The 24183-nt window shown below is 35.1% G+C and overlaps 1 protein-coding gene across 7 annotated transcripts in view; it reads right to left on the reverse strand.

Moving 5' to 3' along the window:
• Veph1 (ventricular zone expressed PH domain containing 1) overlaps positions 1-24183 on the reverse strand; it is a 236848-nt gene that overhangs the window by 39030 nt on the left and 173635 nt on the right. For 5 of the 7 annotated variants that reach the window (XM_063249249.1, XM_063249248.1, XM_063249246.1 and 2 more), the window contains 2 exons: positions 9425-9564; positions 6789-6923 (listed from right to left, as the gene is read on the reverse strand). In XM_063249249.1, the coding sequence (XP_063105319.1) occupies positions 6789-6923; positions 9425-9564 (275 nt within the window). The remainder of the gene's footprint in view (positions 1-6788; positions 6924-9424; positions 9565-24183) is intronic. The other 2 variants (XM_063249245.1, XM_063249247.1) reach the window with 2 other exon arrangements.

A 24183-nucleotide genomic window follows, 5' to 3' on the forward strand; every position in this document is an offset into this window, starting at 1 on the left:
ATTTGCTTATTAACTCTAGGAGCCTTTTGGTGGGATTTTTGGAGTCTTCTATGTAGAGTATCATGTGATCTGTGAATAATGATAATTTAACTTCCTTTCCTATCCTTATAACTTTTATTTCTCTCTCTTGTCTAATTGCTCTGGCTAATTTTTCCAGAACTGTATTGAATAGGAGTGGTGATAGTGGGCATCCTTGTCTTGTTCCTGATTTTAGAGTGAAAGCTTTCAGTTTTTGTGCATTTAGTATGATGTTGATTGTGGTTTTTGTCATAGGTGGCTTTTATCAGATTGAGGTAGAGATAATCTATTCCAATTTTTTGTAGGGCTTTCATTATGAAAGAGTTTTGGACTTTATCTAAAGCTTTTTCTACATCTATTGTGATGATCATGTGATTTTTTTGGTCTTTAGCTCTGTTAATGTGATGTATTACATTTATTGACTTGTGTATGTTAAACCATTCGTGCATTCCTAGGATGAATCCTACTTGATCATGGTATATAATATTCTTGAGGTTTTGCTGCATTTGGTTCGCTAGTATTTTATTGAGAATTTTTGCTTCTATGTTCATTAGGGAGACTGGCCTGTAGTTCTCCTTTTTGCTTGAGTCTTTCTCTGGTTTTGGTATTAGAGTAATATTTGCCTGTAGGAATGAGTTAGGGAGAATTGCTTCCTTTTCTTCCCTTTCAGTTTCATTACAGAGTTTGAGGAGTATTGATGTTAAATCTTCTCTAAATTTCTTATAGAATTCAGTAGACCTGGGCTTTTCTTTGTTAGTAGGTTTTTGTTTTGTACCAGGGATTGAATTCATGACCTTGTGCTTGCCAGACAGGCGCTCATGCCACTGAGCTAAATCCTTGGCCTGTTGGTAAGTTTAAATTGCATTTTCAATTTCAGTAACTGATATTGGGTTATTAAAATTTTTCATATCTTCCTAATTCAGTTTTGGCAATTCATGTTTCTAGAAATATGTCCATTTCTTCTGGTTTTTCAGCCTATGCAAGTAATGATTTTTGATGTAGATACCAATGATCTTTTGATTTTTCTATAAAATCTGTAGTAATTTTACCCTTTTCATTCTTCATTGCATGAATTTGAGTTTTTTCTTTTCTTGACAAGGTTGGCTGGAGCTTATCAATTTTGTTTATTTTTTCAAAGAACCAACTTTTTGATTCATTAATTTCTTTGTATTGCTTTCTTAGTCCCAATTGTGTTCGCTTCTGCTCTGATCTTTATAATTTCCTCCCTTCTATAAGCTTTAGTCTTGACTTGTTCTTCTTGTTCTAGAAGCTTGAGGTGCAGCATTATCTTATTTATTTGTACTTGTTTTATTTTCCTGATGTGAGAATTCATTGCTCTATATTTCCCCTTTGGACTACTTTCATTGCATCTCACAGGTTCTGGTATGTTGTATCTACATTTTCATTGAGTTACAAATATTGTTTAATTTTTTCTTTAATTTCATCTGTGACACACTGGTTGTTCAAGAGGGTGTTACTTAATGTCTATGTTTATGTAGTTTTTGAAGTTTGTTTTGCCATTAATTTCCAATTTCAGTGCACTATGGTCAGATAATACGCATGGAATAATTCAATTACTTTGCACTTAGTGTGTTCTGTGGGCTATTATATAGTCTATTTTATAAAATGACTTGTGTTCAGCTGAGAAGAATGTGTATTCTGATGATGTATGGAACACTGTAAACATCTGTAAGTCTATTTGTTCATAGGTTTGATTTGGTTCTGTTATTTTTCTGCTATTTTTTGTCTAGTTGATCTAGCTCTTTGTGACAATGGGGTATTAAGGTTACCCATTAAAATTGTGTTATTGTATATTTGATTTTTCATGTCTATTAGTATTTGTCTTATATTGTAGGGTGCTTCCACATTTGGTGCTTATATATTTATGATTGCTATCTCTTCCCTTTTCCTCTTGAAGTTTTCCCCTAATGAGTATATAGTGACCTTCTTTATCTCTTTTGATCATTTTTGGTTTGAAGTTCACATTGTCTGTAAACAGAATAGCTACCCCTGCTTTTTTCTGGGTTGCTGTCACATGAAATATTGTTTTCCATCCTTTGACTTTCATTCTATGCATTTCTTTTTAAGTCAGATGTGTTTCTTGTGGACAGCAGATTGTTGGATCTTGTTTCTTGATCTGTTCTGCCAGTCTGTTTCTTTTAATTGATGAATTGAGTCCATTTACATGGATGGTTATAACTGATTGCATTGGCTTATTTTTGTCTTGTTGCTTTTCTGTTGTTGGTTCTCTGCTTTTCTCCTTTGTTTAATTGTATCCCCTTCGTTTAACTGCATCCTCTAAGACTCCTTGCCTCTGGTTCCTGCCATGATTGATAGCCCTCACTTGGTTTATTCCTCAGTCACTGGATTAACCCCTGTCTTGTTTGAATACTCTTATTCACAGCTTAGCCAGACACTGATTCACACTGCTCCCAGGAGGAGGAACTGGTACAAAACTTGTCCTTTGCATCATGCACACCGAATTAAATTTCCACTAGACTTTGAATCATTACACTCTACGTATAATAAACACAGCCTTTACTTACTTGTGCATTTATTTATTTAAGTACATTAACATCTTAACTCAAATCACCACATCAAAACCTTTGGGAGCATCAGAAAGTTTCCTCTTGTCCCACCAGAACTGGTGTTTCAGTTTCATTCATGCTTCAACACTCTGGCCAGTTACCCTGGGAACTGTCAAGTGTGTTTGTAGCAGTTGTACTGAAAGTAAATCTCCAAATGGTAGCCAGATGGAGCATAATTTATTTCTATTGTGAAATTAATTTAATTTGTTTGTTTGTTTCTTAGTTTTGAGACCTCATTTCTGTGACATATGGAATTTCCCCATGCTTTGGGAACTGAAATATGTGTGTCAATAAAAGCACTTTCTCCCTCAAATTCTTGCCTGTTAGCAACCTCCCCAACTGGCTGACCTTCTGATGAAGCTCTGCTGTCTTTGAAGGACTGGGAAGTAGAAGCACCAGAGGGGAGTTATGAATAATGCTCTCTATATGCTCCACAGAGTTCCTCCTCATTTCTTTGATAAGTCAGCCAGCTTTTCTCCTCTTTCTAAAATCTTTACTTTTTAATGGAAATCAGTTATCTTAGAGTGAAATTTTCCTTAAGTAAACTAATTAGTGTTTGGTAATATAAAGCCATGAAATAATTTTTAGATTGACTATAAAAGAAATAGAGAAAATTTTAAAAGTACTAATCTTATCAATAAGAATAAGCCATTGTCAATATTTTTGTCCTTTTCCACTTGGTTGCTTCAATGGGCAGTTCTCCAGATAATACTGTTTGTATACATAATTTTGTATCCTGGCTATTATCATGCTTCATGTTATTAAACATTTCTCATAAACATAATTTTATGGTTTCTTAATATTCTTTTGTATGATTGTATAATTATGTTATTCTCTCATATTTAGACATTTAAGGTATTTACAAATCATTACACAATTCTTGTGTACATGTATCTTGTACACACATGTCATTCTTTCTTTCTTTTTCTTTTTGGTACTGGAGATCAAACCAATGACCTTGAGCTTGTCAGGCAGGTGCTTTGCTAGGTGAGCTATATCCCCAGCCCTCTTTTTTAAAAAAATAAGTTGAACTACTATGTACAGGTATATGTTCCCTATGATAAATGTGATCATTGTGTTTGTTTGTTTATTGGTACTGGGGATCAAACTCAAGCTCATGCTTGGCAAACAGGTGCTTATGCCATTGAGCTAAGTCTCTGGCCCCCTCATTATTTCTTTAGAACAGTCACAGGAATAATATTAAGGTGTTAAGGGATAGGAACATGTTTAAAACTCTTGAATTAGGATGGTTTGTGCTTTTATTATTTGATCATTTTTTATGCTTATATTTTATAATCTGAACAACCACTTTGAAAAAAGATAACAATATGCAATATGTTAACCATTGTTAATCTCATTATGTTGTTTTGAAATTCTGTATCAATTTTATTCTTTTTTATTTTAAAATCAATGAATAATAATACCCTTGAATTGCATTGTTAAATTGTTTTTCAGAAATGCTGAAATAATTTACACTCCAATTGAAATGTGTGCCTAAACTTTCTTGTCCTACACAGCACTGTTTACTGTACTTAAAAAAAATTAAAATGGATCAAAAAAGGATAACTTGTTATTTTAGCTTTGAGTACCTTGACTGAGAATGAATATATTTTCAGGGCTGAGTCTCCTTTGAGCCCATGTTATTGGTTTGCATCAATCTTAAGGAGATTAAGCCCTGTCTTTCTCCCTTCAGGATGTTTGCAATTAAGCATTTACAATAAATTCCACTTCTAAAATTCCAAAGTTTTATTAAGAAGGAATATAGTAGCAAACCTACCAAAATGTTACACTGTAGATACTCAGACAGTTTTTTTAGTAGCATCTTCTGTTGTCTTCCTAGAAGCATCTGCTTCTATTTGGCTGAGATGAAACTCCATACAGCAGCAGATACACAAATGGCCATCACTCACAAATCATTAGTGTGTCTGTGTATGTGTACATACACATTTACACCTATCAGTGTGTATAAATATGTACATTGGCATGTATACTTCTATAGATAGTGAAAATAAAGCATACCACACAATTCTCATAACTATTTTGAATTTAGTGTGTATAACACTTCATAAAAAATAGGATAGCAATTTAATTGGGAAATTCTTGGGCTAATAAACTTGACACATAATGTACATTCCAGATATAAACATTGTTTTATGACTCACAAACCAAATTTTGAAACTTTAAATATTTCAGAGAAATGCTGATTACAGTTAATTTTCCCTAGAGGAATATTTATTGGCAAGAAATAGTAGAAAAATGAAAAATTCTACTTGCAAGCAAGTATAAAAGTATAAAACTGGTTGCCAAGTTTTTTAAAAAATTTAATCTCTTAGGACTTGAAACAATCTGCCAAGTTTCAATTCACTGGTTACTTCTAGTAAAAATACAGTTCACAATGAAAACTTTATGAGAATTTGAAACACTGTCTTTGAACATGATGCAACAATGGAAATTTGAATGAATTATGCAAAGAATTCCATTTTACTTTACTGTTATGCAGTTGTGGTATTTCCTTTGCTTTTAATACTGCATGTTGGATTCTTAAGCCAAAACCAAAACAGCGATGCAATAGCTGGATATGTCTTTAGTGTTTTCCCTTATGCCCTTAAAAATAAACTTCTGATTAATCACACCCATTTCTCATTCTCTTACATTTCTTTATCAACTAAGAGAGATTAATTTAGTTTTACATTAGTGAGTTTGCTACTTGCTTGTATCTTGCATTTATTTAATATTGGCGTGTTTCCTTTCTTGACCATAAGACAAGGGAGAGGGAGTTGTTGGTTAAATGGTATCGTTATAGTCAGATAAAAGAGATAAGTTCTTGTTTTCTATTGTGTCGTAGGGAACTACAGATAGTGAAAATGTCTTATTTAGTTCAAAAAAGCAAGGAAAGATTTTGAATGTTTTCATTACAAATAAAAACAAATGATGTATTGAAACATCACATGATCTCCATTAATATATACATTTTTTGTGTCAATAGCAACAACAACAAAAAGTAAAAGTAAGACAGAGACGATGAGCCTATAATCTTAGATCTTCTAGTTTGTCCAGTAGGCTCTTATTATTGGGCTTTCTTGAAAGCAGAATATGAGTAACCAGAATCTTTGAACCTGGAAAGGGCTTACAGAGAAAAGTTGGTAATACAACCATTCTCCACTCTCCATATATATATTTGCTTTGAGTGACCCAGCCATGACAGCAGGTGCTACTTCTTGACCTCCAAATCTATACTGCCAGTCATGCCCTTTTTTGTAAGGTCTACAACTAGAATTCCAACCAGTGAAGTATGTAAACCAAAACTATACTTGGAAGTGAAATGTTTCCTAAAGGTCCACATGTTAAAAGGTTGGTCAGCAGCCTCTGGTGCTACTGGGTGGTGATGAACCTTTTGGGAGGTGAGGCCTAGTGGAAGGAAGTTATTCCAATAGGGTGTGGCATAGGGATGCCAGGACACCAGCCCCTTCTTCTGTCTTGCTCTCAGCTGAAAGAGGTGAGTAGTTTCTTCCTCATGTGCTCCTACCATGATGAACTGCCTCACCACAAGTCCAAGGCAATAGGGTCTAGTGAAAATGGAATGAAGCCTCTGAAATCATGAGCCAAAATCATCTTTCCTTTTTATAAGTTGTTTGTCTTAAGTTTGTTTTGGTCATAATGATAGGAAGCTGCCCACATGACCAGAATGCTTTATCTTCACACTCTCCTCATTTTTTTTTTTTAATAGTCTCTGTTTTTTGGGTCAGCGTCATCATCCATTTGGCCAAACAATGCACTTGGAGTCTTCCTTCATTCTTCTATTTTTCTTACTAGGCACCAAGTCTTGTTGATTTGACTTCCTTAATGTTTCTTTAACTCATCGGCTTCCTAAAACTTCAAGCTTTTGGTAAGCCCTTAAGTCTTAGTCTATCTGTGCTGCTATAAGAAAATACCTGTAGAAATTAATTTGTCAGAGTTCTGGAGGCTGGGATTCCAAGCCTCAGGCCTCAAGGGCCAGTGACCTTTTCTACAGGTATCTCTTTGTCTTGAGTCTACTGTGGTACCACATGAAAGCAGTTAATAAGCATTTTCTGATTATAAGGGGAGGAAAGAGGGATTGAACTCTTAATAAAAAGGCAAACTGCTCCAAGACAGTCTTGAATCTTAGTTTAAAGTAACACACCCTGGAAGAGAAGTATTTACCTTCTGCTGTGGAAATGTGGACTGTGTCATGGCTATCTCAAAGCTTTGGGCACCTCCTGCTTGAGTCTTCTCCCACAGGGCTCTCAGGAATTGCACAGAATCACTCTGTATAGACAGGGGTTCGGGGAACAGGCTCTGAATGGGTAGTGAAAAGAGAGATGTAACATTATGTCTTGGCCTAACAGCATCATTGGATGGGTTCCAAGGCACTGAAGAGGTTTGGTTTGAGCTTTAACATTATTGGAGTTTAAATGAAACAACAGAGATCTATCTTAAAGAATAAACACATAGTTCAGGTTTTTCATTCTTTTAATCAAAAAATTTAAAGTACTTAGCAAACTTGTCAAGTCAATTTTTATAGTTTAGACCTAAAATGTCCCCCAAAGTCTCTTGTTTTTTAGGGGCAGGGCCTGATTGGAAGGGTTGGGCCAGTGGATATAGAAAGGGTATATTCTTCCCCCCAGATCCTCCTCAATGTCTTGCACTGCTTCCTGGCTGTGATGTGGGGAGCCACGGTCCTCTGTCTGGCCCTTCCACCATGCCCATCTACCATGTTATTTTGCCTCAGAACCAACAAACCATGGACTGACTCTTGAAAACTGTGAGCCAAAGAAACCTCTCCACCTTTACTTGTGGATGTTGAGTATTTTGTCCTAGAGCTGGGAAAGTGACTAAAACAGCAGTTGGTCTTAATCTCTATAAATATAACTAAACCTTCTAATGTAATGTTTTTCTTTATGATTTCCAAATAACGTTGCTTAACTGAGAAGTAGTTCATATAATCTTTGTATTTATTGTGTCAAAGTTCTTAAATTTAAGGTACAAAATTAACACTGGAGTAGGAAAGTCTTTAAACAATGTAGATTTTGAAGAATATAAATTCAATAACTAATCGTTCATTATGTAGATGTTCAAATGTGAACAATATATGTGAGAGAAACAAAAACATTTTCAATCCTAAAATGTATAACAGGTGAATATTCTTAAAGCTTTAAAGTATTTTCTTAATTGTTGTGCAAAGAGGTTATTAACAAAGAAATTTATATTTACATATATTTGACTGAAGTCAATGAATATCAAATTCTCAAAGGAAAAGTTAAACTATGCTTATATATTTACTAATTGATGGAGCTTCTAATAATTTATATGTTCTGATATTGTACCTATAAACATGAGAAATGTTTTAATTTAAAGGAGCAATTTTATGAAAACATACAGAATATCAAATAAAGGGTAGAAAATACTACTTATCTACAAATAATACCGTAAGTATTATTCTTTATGTCTGATAGAGTATGCAATGATAATTGACTTACAAAGTCATATTTTATATGAAACCCTCTATATGATCTGTGTGTGTAAAACCTCTATTTAGTAAATCATTTTTTCAAGAAATAAACTCATTATTATCACTAAATGAGCAGTTTCTAGTACTGAATGGGAAAAAGGAGAGGATCTCAAGCAAGTGATTGATGTAAAAATTTTATGAAACAGTAACACTGAATAGTCAACTCATCAAGTGAACACATTTGGGAATTTAAAAATTATTATCAGAAACTTATATACCATATAGTTTTTCATTTAAAGAAAAGCAGGACCTGAGTTGAATCATCAATATGAAAAGTAACATTTAGACCAAAATCTGTGAATTTCCATTTGAGTGTGTGAAATTGACAAGAAAAGCAAGTCTGGCTGGTTAGACAAAACTGCTGCTGAGTTTGTAACTGTCAAGTGCGTGTTTTATATTTCAACACATGTATAGCAATTAAAATATCACCATCAGAGATCTGATGACCTGAGTTCTTCCCTTGAACTCCTTCCCATATTTTACCTATAAAAATTATGTCTAAGATCTCTTGTATTTTTAATATTTTATAATCTACATTTACATTTAAGTGAAAGATTAGCACACCTAGGATAAAATGAAATTCTTTATTGCTAAATTGAAAACTCTTGTTTAAAACTGTTTGCACTCTCACTGTTTGGAAGTCCACTTTACGTGCTTCAATTTTGTAACTTGAACAACTATTTCTAAGATGAGAATATGTAATCTATTAACTAGTGATTTCTTACTGTTTATTTTTTAAATTTTATATTACTTGTACCCTTTTTCTGTTTTTTCCCTTTTTCTCCTTAAATAAAAAAATAAAAAAATAAAGGAAAAAAGCTCTTGTTTATTCCCTTTCACTATATACATATATTTAATAGAAAAAGTGTGTTTTAGTTCTAGTGTTTTAACTATGTTGAAAGAGATATTCATACATTAAAATTAACTGGAGAGTAATTTTAGAAAACTTACTCCAGAGAAATGAAATTTACATTTTAAAAAAATAAATCATTCTCCCAAATAATCTCTTTTTGTAATTGTTTAACAAAAGCATTTTTTCCTCTTGCATTTTTCATTTTTAAAGGGAAGTATATTTAAGATAAGAATTGTTTTTGCCTGCTATCCTTTCTAAGGAAACTGTCTTAAAATATAGAAAATGCATACTAAGAATTATTAATAAAATGTACACATTACTGAAATCTACATATTGTCTCAGCAGAAGAATTCATTCAATGAAAATTATTGAATTGATTATGGCATCATTGCCCATCAGCTCACTAATGAGACTGAGAACACAGATTATACACACCTGCTGAAACAGAAACATGATCTGGATCCATGGCTGAGGCTCTTGGCTGATGAGAATGAAACTGGACTTACTGTACAGACAGTAATGGCCCTTCAGAGAGCAGGTGAAGAACAGCTTTGCTACACAGCTTCTCACAGTATCTAGAAAGAAGCACAACAGCACTAAATGTTAGTTTCTTCTCATCCTTACACTTTACGCTCCAAGTAAACACCCTTAGAACCATTCTCCAGTGTCTGGACCGTGAGCTGGAAGCAACTGTGTCTCTGGGGGTGGGTCTGTTTTGTGAAGAAGGCAGGTTTAAATGAGGGCATTTTAAATAGTATTCTGTGGACTTCCCTCTTATTTTAATTAACAGTTTGTGAAGAATCTTCAAGCAACTGTTATGGAAGACAAAAAACTTGCTAGCAAAAAAGGAAATTTCTCATCATTTTCATTTGACTGGACACCTTAAATTGAATACCTGGGAAGCATACACAATGGAAGGATGAAACAGGCATTTTCTGGGCAGTGAAAAGTGTGCCATGAGTTTTGGACACTATTCCTTTGCTTGTGCAGGAGCCGCAGAGAGCTTCCAGGGTAACTCTGTCCAGAGATGTGCTTCTTATGAGCTCGCCTGGTCTGGTTTGAAAAGTTCATCTCATCCTGAAAATCTTCAGCAAGGAGACTTAATGAGCTCACTCTACAGGGACAAGAAAGGGGCTGGTGATTTAGAGCAGGAGTGGAGGAGCCACATAAAAACGGTCAATAATGAATGAAGAGAAGTAAATATGGACTGAGATTACATGTGCTAGGCAGAGGGACAGTGCTGGATAATAATTGTCACTAATAAACTTCTATGTGTTACAAGCTTGATTCCAGTTAATTTTTACAGTCCTACAAGATGAGATATTATTATTTCTGTCTCTGTAAAGTCAGCCTGCTTTGTTCAGTACTATGATCTTGGCACACTGTAAAAAGCTAAGTAAGTAGGGCTGGGGATTTAGCTTAGCGGCTGGCAAACGTGAGGTTGTGAGTTCGATCCCTCATACCAAAAAACAAACAAACAAACAAACAAAAAAGAAAACAACAAAGTAAACTGTGTATGGACAGATGAGTGACGAATGATATCCAGGGATCCAGAAACTACTGCTCAAAGCTGCTCATTCTTGGAGCAGAGCCAGGATTTGCATTCAGCAATGCTGAACCATGTCAATTGCTTCTACAGATTTGTTAATTTAATGTTTTAAATGAAACGTTTTGAAAATTAACACTCATTATGCTCTTTGAAAACTCTTAAAAAGTGGAATTAACTAGAATTTCTTCAAAGTTGATGAAAATCCTACTAAAGGTGAAAATAATCAGTCACCATCTAAGACAGTATACTGAAGTTGATTGTCTCAGTTATTTTGTTCAGTGCTGGAAAGCTTGACTAATACAATAGTATTACATTTTTGGCACTGGGTTGCCTGAAAAACAAAATTTAAATTAATCTATGCTAACAAAACAGAAAAGCAAGTATTCCACAAGAGCATAGAAACAAAAACAGTATTTGAACTAAATCTAGATATAATGTACACATTAAGACAACAATACATTTTATTTCAATCGAAGGTTTCCAATGGGAACAAGTTTTTTTTTTTTTTTTTTTTTTTTTAAACCCATGCAGTTAGTTTGACACTTGGACTTCAGGCCCTTGCCATGAAAGAGCAGTTTTTCTTCTTTCTCCTTCCCCTAAATATTTACTGCTCACTTGTTTATACCAGTAATAAACATCGATTAGATGTATTTCACTAGCCTGAGTCTACCAGCTTTTTATTAACTAAGCACAGGAGGTTCACTTCACGTATAATGGTTAAAACAGTTGGAGATAGGGAGGTCCTTAACTCAGAAACACACACTGGCTGTGAAAGCAAATCAGTTCTGTTGTATTAGCCTTCTGCTAATGCTTTCAGCAAACCTGGTCTATGTAGAGCGTTCTGTTTGGAAAAATTTCCCACAATCTCAAAATCCAGTTGTTAGTTTTTCTCTGTAAGTGTTTCTCTCTGGTTTATTGCATAGTCCCAGTGACAGGCATGCTATAAATAGTTGTTGAATGAATGAGTAAATGAATGAGCCTCAAACACTGTACTGAGAGTAATCAGGCCATGGTGGCCTTGCTGTTATGAGCTTATATCCAAATGGAGACAAATAAATGCTTTTAAGTTGTTTTAAGTTCATGAGATAATTAATAGAGGGACCCACGAGTAAGCCTTCCAGAGAAGTGAGCAAGACACTCAGATTGTGGAGTAAGGCTGCAGACGTGTGAGGGGAGGCTTGAAAAATGATTTTGACTTTAGAAAAATAATTTTAAGTGCAGGGAATTCTAGCAAAAACCATACAAAGGATAAACATTCACGTTAGTTCCAGGTATTTAGTGTATCTGGGTCATTAAAATATTTTTTACTTATGTGATTAATGTTCAAAGGGTTATTTAATTTTTAGACTAAATCTTAAATGTTTTTTGTTTCACCAAACCTGACAGTTAAGCTTCCCTTTTGAAAGAACGTGGCTTCTTTTTCTAAAAATCAAAAGATTTTGTTTGGCCTGTGCAAAAAAAGAACTTAATATGAGCATCAGTTATTATTTAATACAATATCTTATATGTGAAAATATTCAAAATATCTTGAATGCAAAAATATTCAAAATATCTTCATTATGTGAATGGGTAAATTTAAAGGCATGATACCCAAATGCAAGAATGTTTGGTCTTCTTTTGAATGAAAATCACTTTTTTCATTTTTTTTTATTGTAAAGAGCATAAAACATAGTTAAACCAATACAAACAAACCAGTGTAAGATAAACAGGACTCCAAAACACTGCAAAATCAATAATGGTTGCCATAATGCCTCTTGATATCTTCAAAATAGCTGCAGATAACTTCGGACATAGTAAAAATCAAACAGAACAGAATAGAAACAATAAAAACAGCCTGCGCGGTGGAAGGGGCTGGGTCTGGCTGTTCCATGCCATGGCGTGGGTTCCCAGACGGGGCTTGCTTCCTGGGGTGGCCTTCTTCTCTCTTGAATGAAAATCTTTAAGAATCATCTTCAAATTCTTTTTTCTTCTGCCACTTTTCTCCCATACTGCCACTCATGTATCTTTAGTCCTGTACAGCATTCATTATGCCATAGTCATATTTTATGTTAATATTTTAAAAACAAGCTTTAGGATACTTTTAGATTTACAGAAAAATTGGGAAGGTAGCATGGAGTTCACATGTACTATACATTCAATTTCCCCTACTATTGACATTTTACTTCAGTAGGGCACATTTGTTGCAAGATGAATCAATATTGATATTTTATTATAAATTAAACTTTACAGTTTCATTCATTTAGCTTTTCCCTAATTTCTTGTTCACGTTCTAGAATCTTATACAATATACTATATTACACAAGTGCACCAGATGTCCTTAAGGCAACTTTTGACTATGATATTTTCTCAGAATTTCTTTGTTTTTATATCTTTGACAATTTTGAAGAGTACTTTTGTTAAATACTATTCTCTTCATTTGGGATGTACCTACTTCCCCTATTCGTATTTATTTTTTATTTTTAGATATACACAATAACATTCATTGTAGGGAATTTGTACCTTACATGATACATCTTGCTTCTTTTTTTTCCACTTTCTGTTCAACTCTTCTTCCGCTCCTCATTTATAAAAGATTTGTTTTTATTTTATTCATTCTATTTTCTTTCTTTCTTTTTCCTTGTCTCCCTTTTCCCCTTCCCATCTGAATATTTTCTTCCTATTTCTCAATACATATTATTTATACTTTTGGTTTCTCACACCAGAGAAACAATGTGGTGTTTAAATAAGTGTGCTTGATTTATTTCATTTAAGGGTATGGCCTCAAGGATCCATTTAGGTAGGAATGTATCAAGCTTATCCTTCTTTATGGTAGAGTACTACTCCACTGTATAAACAAACACTCACATCTTCTTTATGCTTTCATTAGCTGATGGGCATTTGGACTATTTCCAAAATTTAGCTTTTACAAACTATGCTACTATAAATTTGAATGTGCATATATTTCTGTGGTATGATGCTTTTAATTCTTTCAAGAAGATACCAAAAAGGGGAAGAGGCAGGTCAAATGGAACCTCTAGTTTTAGTTTTTTGAGGAATCTCTACACTGATTTTCATAGTGGTCGTACCAGTCTACAGTCCCATCAGTAGTGGAGAAGAGTTGCTTTTTTCCCACCGCCCTGCCAGATTGGTTTCTTGATGACAGCTATTCTTTCTAGAGTGAGATGTAATCTCAGCACATTTTAATTTCCATTTTTCAATTGACCAGGGATGTTGAACATTTTTTTCATATATTTATTTTCTGTTTCTACTTCTTCATCTGAAAAGATTCTATTCATTTCAAGTGCCCACTTTTGGATTGGGTATTTAAATTTGAGGAGTCTGATTTTTTTGAGTTCTTTATATATTCTGGATATTAGTCTTTTGTCTAAGGAACTGATGGCAAAACTGTCTTTTCACTCTGTGTGTTGTCTCTTCACTCTGCTGGTGGTCTCCTCTGCTGTGCAAAAATGTTTTAATACTATGAGACGCCAGCTGTTGATTCTTTGCAGTATTTACTGTGAGATAGGGGTTTGGTTCATAAATTCTTTGCCTATATGAGTGTCTTCAAGAGTTCTACTTATTCTATCTTTCAGAAGATTTAGTGTTTCTGTTTTAATATTTAGATCTTTGATCCATATTGACTTTAACTTGGTGCATGATGATAGATATAGGCTAGTTTTAATCTTGGCGTGTGGAAAGCCAGTTCTTCCTCTTTATTAAAGAGGCTATCTTTTTTCCAGAGAACATGTTTCACTTCTTTGTCAAAGATAAGGTGGCTGAGTGTGTGTGGAATTGTTTCTGCATCCTCTGATTTGTCCCACTGATCCTCAGGTTTGTTTTATTGCTATGCTGTTTTTTTTTTTTTTTTATCATGGTAGCTTTATAGTATAGTTTTAAGTCAGGGATTGTGATTCCTCTAGCCTTGCCTTTGTGGTCCAGAATTGTCTTTGCTAGTCTAGGTTTATTCTGGTTCCAAATGAATTTTAGGGTTGTTTTCTCTAATTCTGTGTGTATGCTGTTAGTACTTTTTCAGGAGTGCATTAAATCTGTGTAAATTTTGTAAGTATGGCCATTTTCACTATATTGGTTCTTCCTACCTAAGAACAAAGAATATCTTTCTATTTTCTGATACTCTCTTTGATCTCCTTTTTCAGAATACTGTAATTTTCAATGTAATGACCTTTTATTTCATTCATTAAATTGATTCCTAAGTATTTCATTTTTTGGATATAATTGTGAAAGATGTTGTTTCCCTAATTTCTCTCTCAGTGAGTTTGTTGTTTGTGTACAGGAATGCTATTAAGTTTTTGAGAGTTGACTTTGTATCTAGCTACATCATGGAATTGGTTATTACATTTAGAAATCTTTGGTGGAATTTTTGGGGTCTTCTATGTAGAGCAGAATGTCATCTGCAAATAATACTAATTTATCTTCTTCCTTTCATATCCTTATTCATCTTATTTCTTTCTCTTGTCTGATTACTCTGGCCAGTGTTTCCAAAACTATATTGAATAAGAGTGGTGATAGCAGATTCCTTGTGTTGGTCCTGATTTTAGATTGAAAACTTCCGGTTTTGCAATTTAGTAAGATGCTGGCTGTTGGTTTGTCATAGATGGCTTTTATCAGATTGAGATAAAGACCATCTATTCCAATTTTCTGTAGGGTTTAATTGTTAGTGGGTGCTTTGTCAAATGCTTTTTCTTCACCTATTGAGATGATCATGTGGTTTCTGTCCTTGACTCTATTAACATTTTATATGGCATTTATTGATTAATGTATGTTGAACCATCACTGCATCCCTCATTGCATCCAAGTAGGACCATACATCCTATTTGGTCATACTATGTAATATTCTTGATGATTTGCTGCATTCTCTTTGCCAGTATATTATTGAAGATTTTTACATCTATGTTCATTAGGGAGATTGTCCTGTAGTTCTCTTTTTTGATTGGACCCTACCCAGGTTTTGGTATCAGGGTAATGCTTGCCTCCAGGAATTAATTTGGGAGTACTAATTCCTTTTCAATTTCATTAAAAGAGTTTGAAAAGTAGCAGCATTAGGTATTCTATAAATTTCTTATAGAATTCAGAAATGAATGTCAGGATCTGGGCTTTTCTTTGTTGGTATCTTCTTAATTACATATACAATTTCATTGACTGATATTGGTTTATTTAGAATTTTTATATCTTCTTGAGTCAACTTTAGTAATTCATATGTATCAAGGAATCTGTTCATTTCCTCTGTGTTTTCCATCTTATTAGAATAGAGATTTTTCAAAGTAGGTATTGATGATCTTATGGATTTCTTCAGGAACACTTTTTATTCCTAATTGCATAGATTTGAGTGTTTTTTTTTTCTTTTTTTGATAAAGTTGACTAAGGGCTTGTCAATTTTATTTAATGTTTAAAAAAACTATTAAATTCATTGATTCTCTGTATTGCTTTCTTAGTCTCAATTGCATTAATTTCTACTCTGATCTTAATAAATCTCCTCCCTTGTACAGGCTATGTACATGACTTTTTTTTCCTAGAAATTTGAGGTTCAATGTTAAGCTGTTTATTTGAACTTGCTATCTTTTCCTGATGTGGTTATTTACATAAGGCTATAAATTTCCCTCATGGTACTGCTTTCTTTGTGCCTTGTACCAGTGTACTGTACTGGAATTATCATTTAGTTGTAGAAACTGTCTAATTTCTTCTTTAATTTCAGCTGGGACCCATTGGTTGTTAAGTAGAATGTTAATTTCCTTGTGTTTATGAAGCTACTATAGATTCTTTTCCCTTTATTCCAATTTCATTGCATTATAGTCTGATAATATGCATAGCATAATTTCAATTACTTTGAATTTACTTAAGCATGTTCTGTGAACTGGTGTTTGGTTTATTTTGGAGAATGTCCTATGTGCAGCTAAGAAGAATGTGTATTCTGATTTATGGAGTGGAATGTTGTAGGCTTCTTCTAAGTCCATTTGTTCAGAAATATGGTTTATTGTTGATTTTTTGTCTAGTTGATCTACTTATGACAGTGGGGTATTTAGATTCCCCAATTCAATTGTATTAGTGCTTATTTGATTTTTAAGCTTGTTAATATTTATTTTATATAGTTGAGTGCACTGGTATTTGGTGCATATGTATTTATGATTATTATCTCTTCCTCTTGGATTGTTACCTTTACAAAGATGTGATGACTGTCTTTGTATCTTTTAATTAGTCTAGGTTTGAAATCTACTTTGTCTGCAAAGAATAGCTCTTGCTTTTTTCTGGGTTTCTAGTACATGCAGTATTGTTTTTTATCCTTTGACCTTCAGTCTATGAATTTCTTTTTGAATTCAGTATGTTTATTGCATGCAGCACATTGTTGAATCTTGCTTCTTGATCCATTCTGGAAGTCTGTTTCTTTTGATTGTTGAATTAAGATCATTTTATTGATGGTTATAACTGATACATGTTGACTTATCCTTCTTATGTTGTTTTCCTGTTGTTTGTTCCTTTTTTTTTTGGCCTCTGTTTATTTACTTGCCTGATGGATTCATTCTGTTGGAGTTCATGGATTTGTAATGCTCATTATCTTTTTCTATCATACCTTTCAGAACATTTTGAAGTGATGACTTGTTGGTATGAATTTCTTCCAGTACTCCTTAGCATGGAAGCATTTTATTTTTCCATCACTTTTGAAAGGTAACTTTGCAGGGTACATTAACCTGAGTTGGAGGATGTTTTCTGTTAGGGCTTGAAATTCTTCACTTCAAGCTATCTTTGACTTCACTATTTATGCTGAGAAGTCTGCTGTGGTTCTGAAGGGCTTTCCTTTATAGGTGGTTTGTTTCTTTTCTCTAACAGCTTTTAATATTCTGCTCTTTTGTGGAATTTCTAGAATCTTGACTATTATATGGCTTGCTGTAGTATTTTTTTATCATGGCTCACTGAAAATTTATATGCCTTATTTATCTATATGTGAAATTCTTTTTCCATGCTTGGAAAGTTTTCTGCTATTACTCCTGTGAACATATTTTTTAATGTCATTTGCACTATCTCCTACTTTTTCATTGACTCTGATCAATCTTATATTATCCTCCTTTGTGTTATCTAGCAGCTGCATAATTTATTTTTAATGATACCATGGTATTTTCAAGCAACTTTTCTTTTCCTAATCACTAACCACAATCTGTCATCTATGTCTGATAGTCTGTTTTCATATTGGCTCATTGTAATATGCATACTTTCAACAGACTTTTTAATCTCCTGCATATCTGTTTGAATCTCTTTCATGGATTCCATTTCTCTCCTGTGCTGTTGGGTTCATGGTTTCTATCATTTTCTTAAGGTCTTTTATTTGTATCTGCTTTAGAATCACTAACTATGTCCTTCATTGTGATCACCACCTCTTGGGTTATCTGAGGAATTATTTCTGATTTGCTATTTTTTCTGGAACATCATTCAACTGCTTTGTGACTTCCACTGTTAATACTTCAGAGAGTCCAGGTGGGTGACTTTCCACTTGTTCCACCTCATTGCCCCCTCGGTTTGCCTTTGGCTAGCTGGAAGTCTGGGGTTGCACCTTGTTTCAGTGTCTTTTCATTTTCTTTTTTTCTTCCTTCCTTTTTTTCTTAATTCCTGGGTTGATGCTTGTAAATTGCTTATGGCAAGTAGTTTATTTTTTCTTTCTTTTCTTTTAGTATTGAGCCCCTTAGGAAATGATTAATTTTCAGAAATGTCCTCCAGGTGTAGGTGGCTTTCAATTTTGAGTCTGTTGCAAGAAGCCACTTCTCTCATCTTGGAGATGAGACTATTTGGCATAGCCCCTGGTTCTTTGGTCTGATATAAAGTATTTTTTTATTTGACACAGAGTCTCACTATGTTGTTCAGGTAGGAGATGAACTCATTGTATAGCTCAAGGTGACCTTGAACTCTGGGTGATCCTCTGAATCAACCTACAGAGTGCTAGGATTACAGGTATTACCATTATGCCCAACCTATAGTATTATTTAGGAACCTTAGGCAATGTGATTCTTGGCACACTAAGAAGAAAAACTCATTAGAACAGTTATGTCATATTGGCTAAAATAGTACAGTCAGTCATAATAATAGCATCAAACATAGCCTAGAAAATCACAAACTGTAGTAAACATTAATTTGCCACCTTTTACCATATGAACTAGCTTTGTGGTTATACAACAAAGTCTAAAACAAACCAGAAAAGTATATATAGTAAATATCCCCTCAACAGAGTGATTTTATTCTCAGGGGAGAAAATTTAAAATGAGTTAGGGAGAAAAGTAGACAAACAGAAGAAGAGAAAGACATTAAAAGCAAGGCCAGAGGACAAATGAATATTAATTGAACTTTGTGGAACTGGTGAAGCAGACAGGATGTTAAGTGAGAAGGAAGAAATAAAAACCAGAATAACAACAACAAAAGCTAGAAACAATGTTTGCATTCATAAAAAACAAGAACAAATTATCAAGAAAAAAGCCATAAATGTCCACTTTTCTTTGTCTTTTTGAGACAAGGTCTGACTATGCAGTGAAGCTGGCCTTGGGCTCACTTTGTAGCCCAGGCTGGTTTCAGATTTGCAGTGATCATCCTGCCTCAGCCTTCCAAGTGCTGGCATTATAGGTGTGTACCAATATGCCCAGCTAAATGTCCATTTTGGGGTATGACTTTATTGTTACTAGTAAACTGAATGGGCAGTGTCCAGATGATACGTGATGGTTAATCCCAGCAAGCCAGTTACAGACTTACATTACATTCACTACAGGGGTAGTGAATGACTGCGGCAAGTCTGCACCGTTAGCTCCCCTGAAGTTCAGGCCGCTATCTGGCTCTGAGGCTGAAATCTGATTTGTTCAATTTGTAGCCCTTCATGTGCCTCCTGCTGACATGAATGTGGTTCCCTGTCAGCTTGAACTTGGTTCCTTGACCTCCTGCTGACTTGCGTTTGATTCTGCCTTACTCTGACACTGGGAATTGCTGGATGGAGCCAGCTTGTAGCTGCTCTGAGTTCGGAGCTTGGTTAGTCCATCTCCAAGATGGTGACTGTCCAATTGCCCTCTCCTGAGGAATGTCTGAACCTAATTAACTCACCAGCCACTGCAGCCTGCTGCATCCGCTGCTCCATTCCCCTGGTGAGTTTCTCAGTGGAAGCCTCTGGGGTCATCAGTAGTTCCTGTGCACCTGCAGGTTCAAGCCACCCTTCTCACACAGTGAATCAGGACTCAGGGACAAAGTGCCACTTGCCACCTCTTTCTCTGTTGGGGTCTTTGTCTTCCTTCTCCCCATGGGCTTCAATTCTCACTTTAGATCCTCGCTGGGTCCCAGGGACCACTTCCCTCTTTCTTCTCTTCCTTGTGTTGCTATATTCCAGCATCTGGACACCAAATATCAGAGAGGCTATTTCTCTGCTCTTTATCACTCTGCCATCTTCCTGGAAGTCTTAAAAGGCCTTTTTTTTTTTTTTTTTTTTGGTACCAGGGGTCGAACTCACAACTGTGAGCTTGCAAGGCAAGCGCTTATACTGCTGAGCTAAATCCCAGCTACTTTAAAGGGCCATTTTTAACCATACATGATCAATGTAATTTTTGATTGTTCATATTGACCGGGATCACCCTAAACAGTGTTTATCAAGTTTTTCTACTGTAAATTTACTCTTTTTTTCCATTTGCCACACAGTATACTTTGGAAAGAATTCACTATGTGTAGCCCACAATTAAGAAGTGTAGCTACTTATTTAAATAATTTATTCATTTTTTCCTTGCCCTAACAACTGAAAGGGCCAAGTTTTTTTGGTGGTATAACTGACAAATGTATCAATCAGTATGTTCTTATAAATATCTATTTTTTTATTTAAAGAGAAAGAAACAAAAAAAAAGGAGAAAAAAGGGTAGAAATAATACAGAATTACAGAAAAATAAACAGTAAGAAATCGCCAGTTGATAAATTACATATTGCCATCTTAGGAATAGTTGTTCAGGTTATAAAATTAAAGTATGTAAAGTGACATTCAAATAGTGACACTGCCAACAGTTCTGCTCAGTGATCCAACAAAAACTTAGTAATATGGTTATCTTGTTTTATATCTTAAAGAGGGTAAGATTAAACATATCAAAACAGAACAGTTCAAAAGAAACAATTTAAAGAAATACAGATTTCAAAGCAAGTCCACTAGAGATCTTCACTGTCTATCTTATTGTCTCTAGTTTTCTTCCAAATAATTGTCCCCATCTTCATACACATTGAATATATACTGCATATTATAGAACAATCAAATCATTACAGGATGATGAAGGCTTTTTAGGTCTTCAAGATCTGACACTGGGGAAGACAATAATGACTATCATAGTATATCTCATTCTCTTTGTAGTAGCTGTCCTTATCTTTACGTACGCTGAAATTGAACTTAAGAGACCAGACTAATATCACTCTGAACAGTGAATAATAGTATTGCTAGATTTTATATCATAATGCTGCAGAATTAGCATTGGGTTTCTTAGTGTCTCTTCTTTGGAGTATCTGTTCATTATATCTTGCATCATATAATGTTCCCGTAAATAGCTTAAAAAATTCTTCCCATGTGTGAATTTCTACATGTATATCTATCCTCTCTGTATTATAGGGAAAAACAAATCATAACAAGACAGCAAGAAAATTCCTAGAAAAACATGCAATGAGAAAGACATAGGACCACAATATTAGGTGATCTACCGTAGTTACTATGCTTTCTCTTGTTATTTTCAATAGACTTGTCCACATCCTCAGGTTTAACATAGTTAAGCATAGTATTACATAGCTATTTTTATAAAAACACAACTTTGAAAACATTGTGGGACTTGAGAGCAGTTAATAATCAAAAACAGAATGGATACCTTTTACATCTTGTCATCTTCAGAGTAGTTTCCTCTACTCTTTAGACTTGATACTATCAAGCATACCAAATTTGAATAAAATCAGCCAAGGAAAAACTGTGGTCTAACAAACCAGATTCAAGTAAGATCAGTCATAGTAAGACAATGTAAGTAATACAGGGTTTCAGTTTAAGTTAATAGGAAATTAAGGATAGTTACCATGGTATAACCTGCTATTTTTGGGTTAGATGTCTGTGTCCTCAAATCTGATATGAGTGGACAGACCAGAACAAAATAAATTCAAACTAAACAGCAATAAGACTATTGTGACTTTTAAATCCTGATACACTATTAACAATGATCTCTGCCTCCCTTTTTAGGCTGTTTTTCACCTTTCCCCTTCTCAGGATGCTTTGTATGTTTTGGGTCTCACTAGCCCCTTTAGTTTTTAGATTAGGGGGCCAGCCTGTTGTCTGAGTGTTGCTGAACCTTTCTACCCCTGAGCTTGAGCTTGAGCTGTACTCCTTTACTCACTAAAGTCATAGAGTTTTCCTTCCTTCCAGCTGTGTAGTTCTACACTGCCCAAAAGTGTCATCGCTTTCCAATCTATCTGTGGCTGCTGGATGAGCTGTCCCTATTTCTCTCTGGTTTCCTGTCACATATACTTTTGCTTTCTCATCTTTGACTTTCACTTTATTAACTCTCCTTCAGGTTGAGTGTATTTCTCATTCAGAGCCTTTTGATGGAGCCTGTCTCCTAATGTACTCTGCCTGTTTTTTTTTTATTTTAATGTATCAAGACTATCTATACTAAAGATTATAACTTACCGTCTCTGCCTCATGTTTGCTACTCCACTTTACTGCTATCATTTGTCCATGTTATTCCCTCATTCCACTGTCTGCCCCATTCATTGAGGCCTCTCTGCTACTGTTGCTGGAATCCTGGTATCTCTTCCTCTCTCTCTCTGGAATGTCTTTCAGCACTCTCTGTAGGGTTGGGTTGGTGGCTATGAACTCCCACAGTTCCTCCTGGTCTTGGAAGCATCTTATTTATCCATTAATTTTGAGAGTTTTTCTGGGTACATCAGTCTTGGCTGCAAATTATTTTCTTTCAGGACTTGGATAATTTCTTCCCTGGCTCTTCTCAATTTGAGAGTTTGTGTTGATAATTCTGTTGTTATTTTGATAATTTTCCCATTGTAGGTAATCTGCTTCTTTTCCCTGGCTGCTTTTAGTATTCTGTTCTTTTGATGGATTTCTGGAATCTTGGTTATTTAACATCTGGGTGTAGATCTGTTTTGATTGTAGGTGGCTGGAGTTCTGTATGCCTCATTTATCTAGATATCATTTCTTTTTTCCTATGCTTGGGAAGTTTTCCTTTAAAATATCTGTGAATATTCTTTGTAGTTCATTTTTGGTTACTCTTGCTTTCTCACTCACATGCTTTATTCTTAAGTTATGTATCCTTTTGTTGTCTTCTAGCCTTTGAATTGTTTCCTTCTGGTTCCTCGTTATTTTTAAGAGGTCTTTTCTTTCGCAATCATGTATCATAAATCTCTCTTCCAGTTTCAAAAGCCTAACTTTACTTTCTGTCAAGGCATTTTGCCAGTTTTCAATGGAGTTTTTAGTTTCCTGGTAATCTGTTTGGGTCTGTTTCATGTATTCTAGGTTATGTTTAAATTCTTCATCAGAGGTTTCTCTTTCTTTTCTGATTTCCTCCGTTCTTCCATCTGTGTTCTCTTGGGAGGGGCTTTATCATTTCTTTAATTAATCTTTCTATATCTTGCCTCACTTGGATCAGAAGTACAGTTTTAAATTTGTCTATGAGGTCATGAATATATTTCTTTATGTCCACTGATGCTGTGTCTAGTATTGGATGGTTACTGTGCTGGTTCTCTTCTGTATTTACTTCTCCTACGCTTATTTTCCCAGGTTAGCAGCTGGAGATTTTTTTTTATTTCTATCTCTTGTCATGTTTCTGGTTTCTTTCAGACTGATGTGTCCTGGGGGTCTCTGGCCCTCTCCACATTGCTTAGGGTCTTTCCAAAGCATGCTGACTGGAGTGTTTGCTGCCCTCCCCAATTTGCTGTTATCTGAGGTACAGGCAGGGATGCAGGGATGATGCAGGCTAGCCTCGAGCCTCTGTGCCAGTCAGTCCACAAGTTAGGCTGCACCTTGTGGATGTCACAGGGTAGTGACAGTTTTGTATCTGCTTATTGGATCCCAACCAGAGGTATAGTTCAGACCCTTGCAGACCCTGCCAGTTCTCTCTGTGCCAGGACAGATGACTGATGTCACCATGGCGCAGGGCTCTGCTCCAATCCAAGCTGTCCTCCACCAAACCTCTCTGCACCAGGGGCAACTATCTGATGTTGCCACAGTGCCAGGCTCTGCCCAATTCCAAGATGTCCTCCTGCCAGAGAGCAGCCGTGGGACCCAATGCCTAGTACTCACCGGGACTCAATGCAGATCTTCCTCTTGGGTTCACTGCACACTGCGCTGCGTGTCTTCACTGTGTTCCCAGCACAGTGCAGATCGGTCAGAAAACTGTGCTGTGTCTGGCTTTGGAGCCCAGGAGCTTCATGCATTCTCCTCTGGTGGGGCATAGTTGCTTTGGCTGCTTTGTGGGGCCCCCTGAATATCTATTTTATACCCTGGGTTATAATTCAATATTAATCTGTTTCTTTTGTGCTCAAATTTTCCCAGTTTTTGCCATTGAGAGTTTTTTCAGTTGGTTCCTGTATCTGTTGACCTCCCACAATGTTTTTTTTTTCTTGTTGCTTTGTTTTCTTTGCTTTGCCTTGTCTTGTCTTGTTTTGTTTTATC

Source organism: Cavia porcellus, unplaced genomic scaffold (genome assembly GCF_034190915.1).
Source record: "Cavia porcellus strain 051 isolate PalLab524CR breed Dunkin Hartley unplaced genomic scaffold, mCavPor4.1 scaffold_5, whole genome shotgun sequence".
Taxonomy (NCBI): domain Eukaryota; kingdom Metazoa; phylum Chordata; class Mammalia; order Rodentia; family Caviidae; genus Cavia; species Cavia porcellus.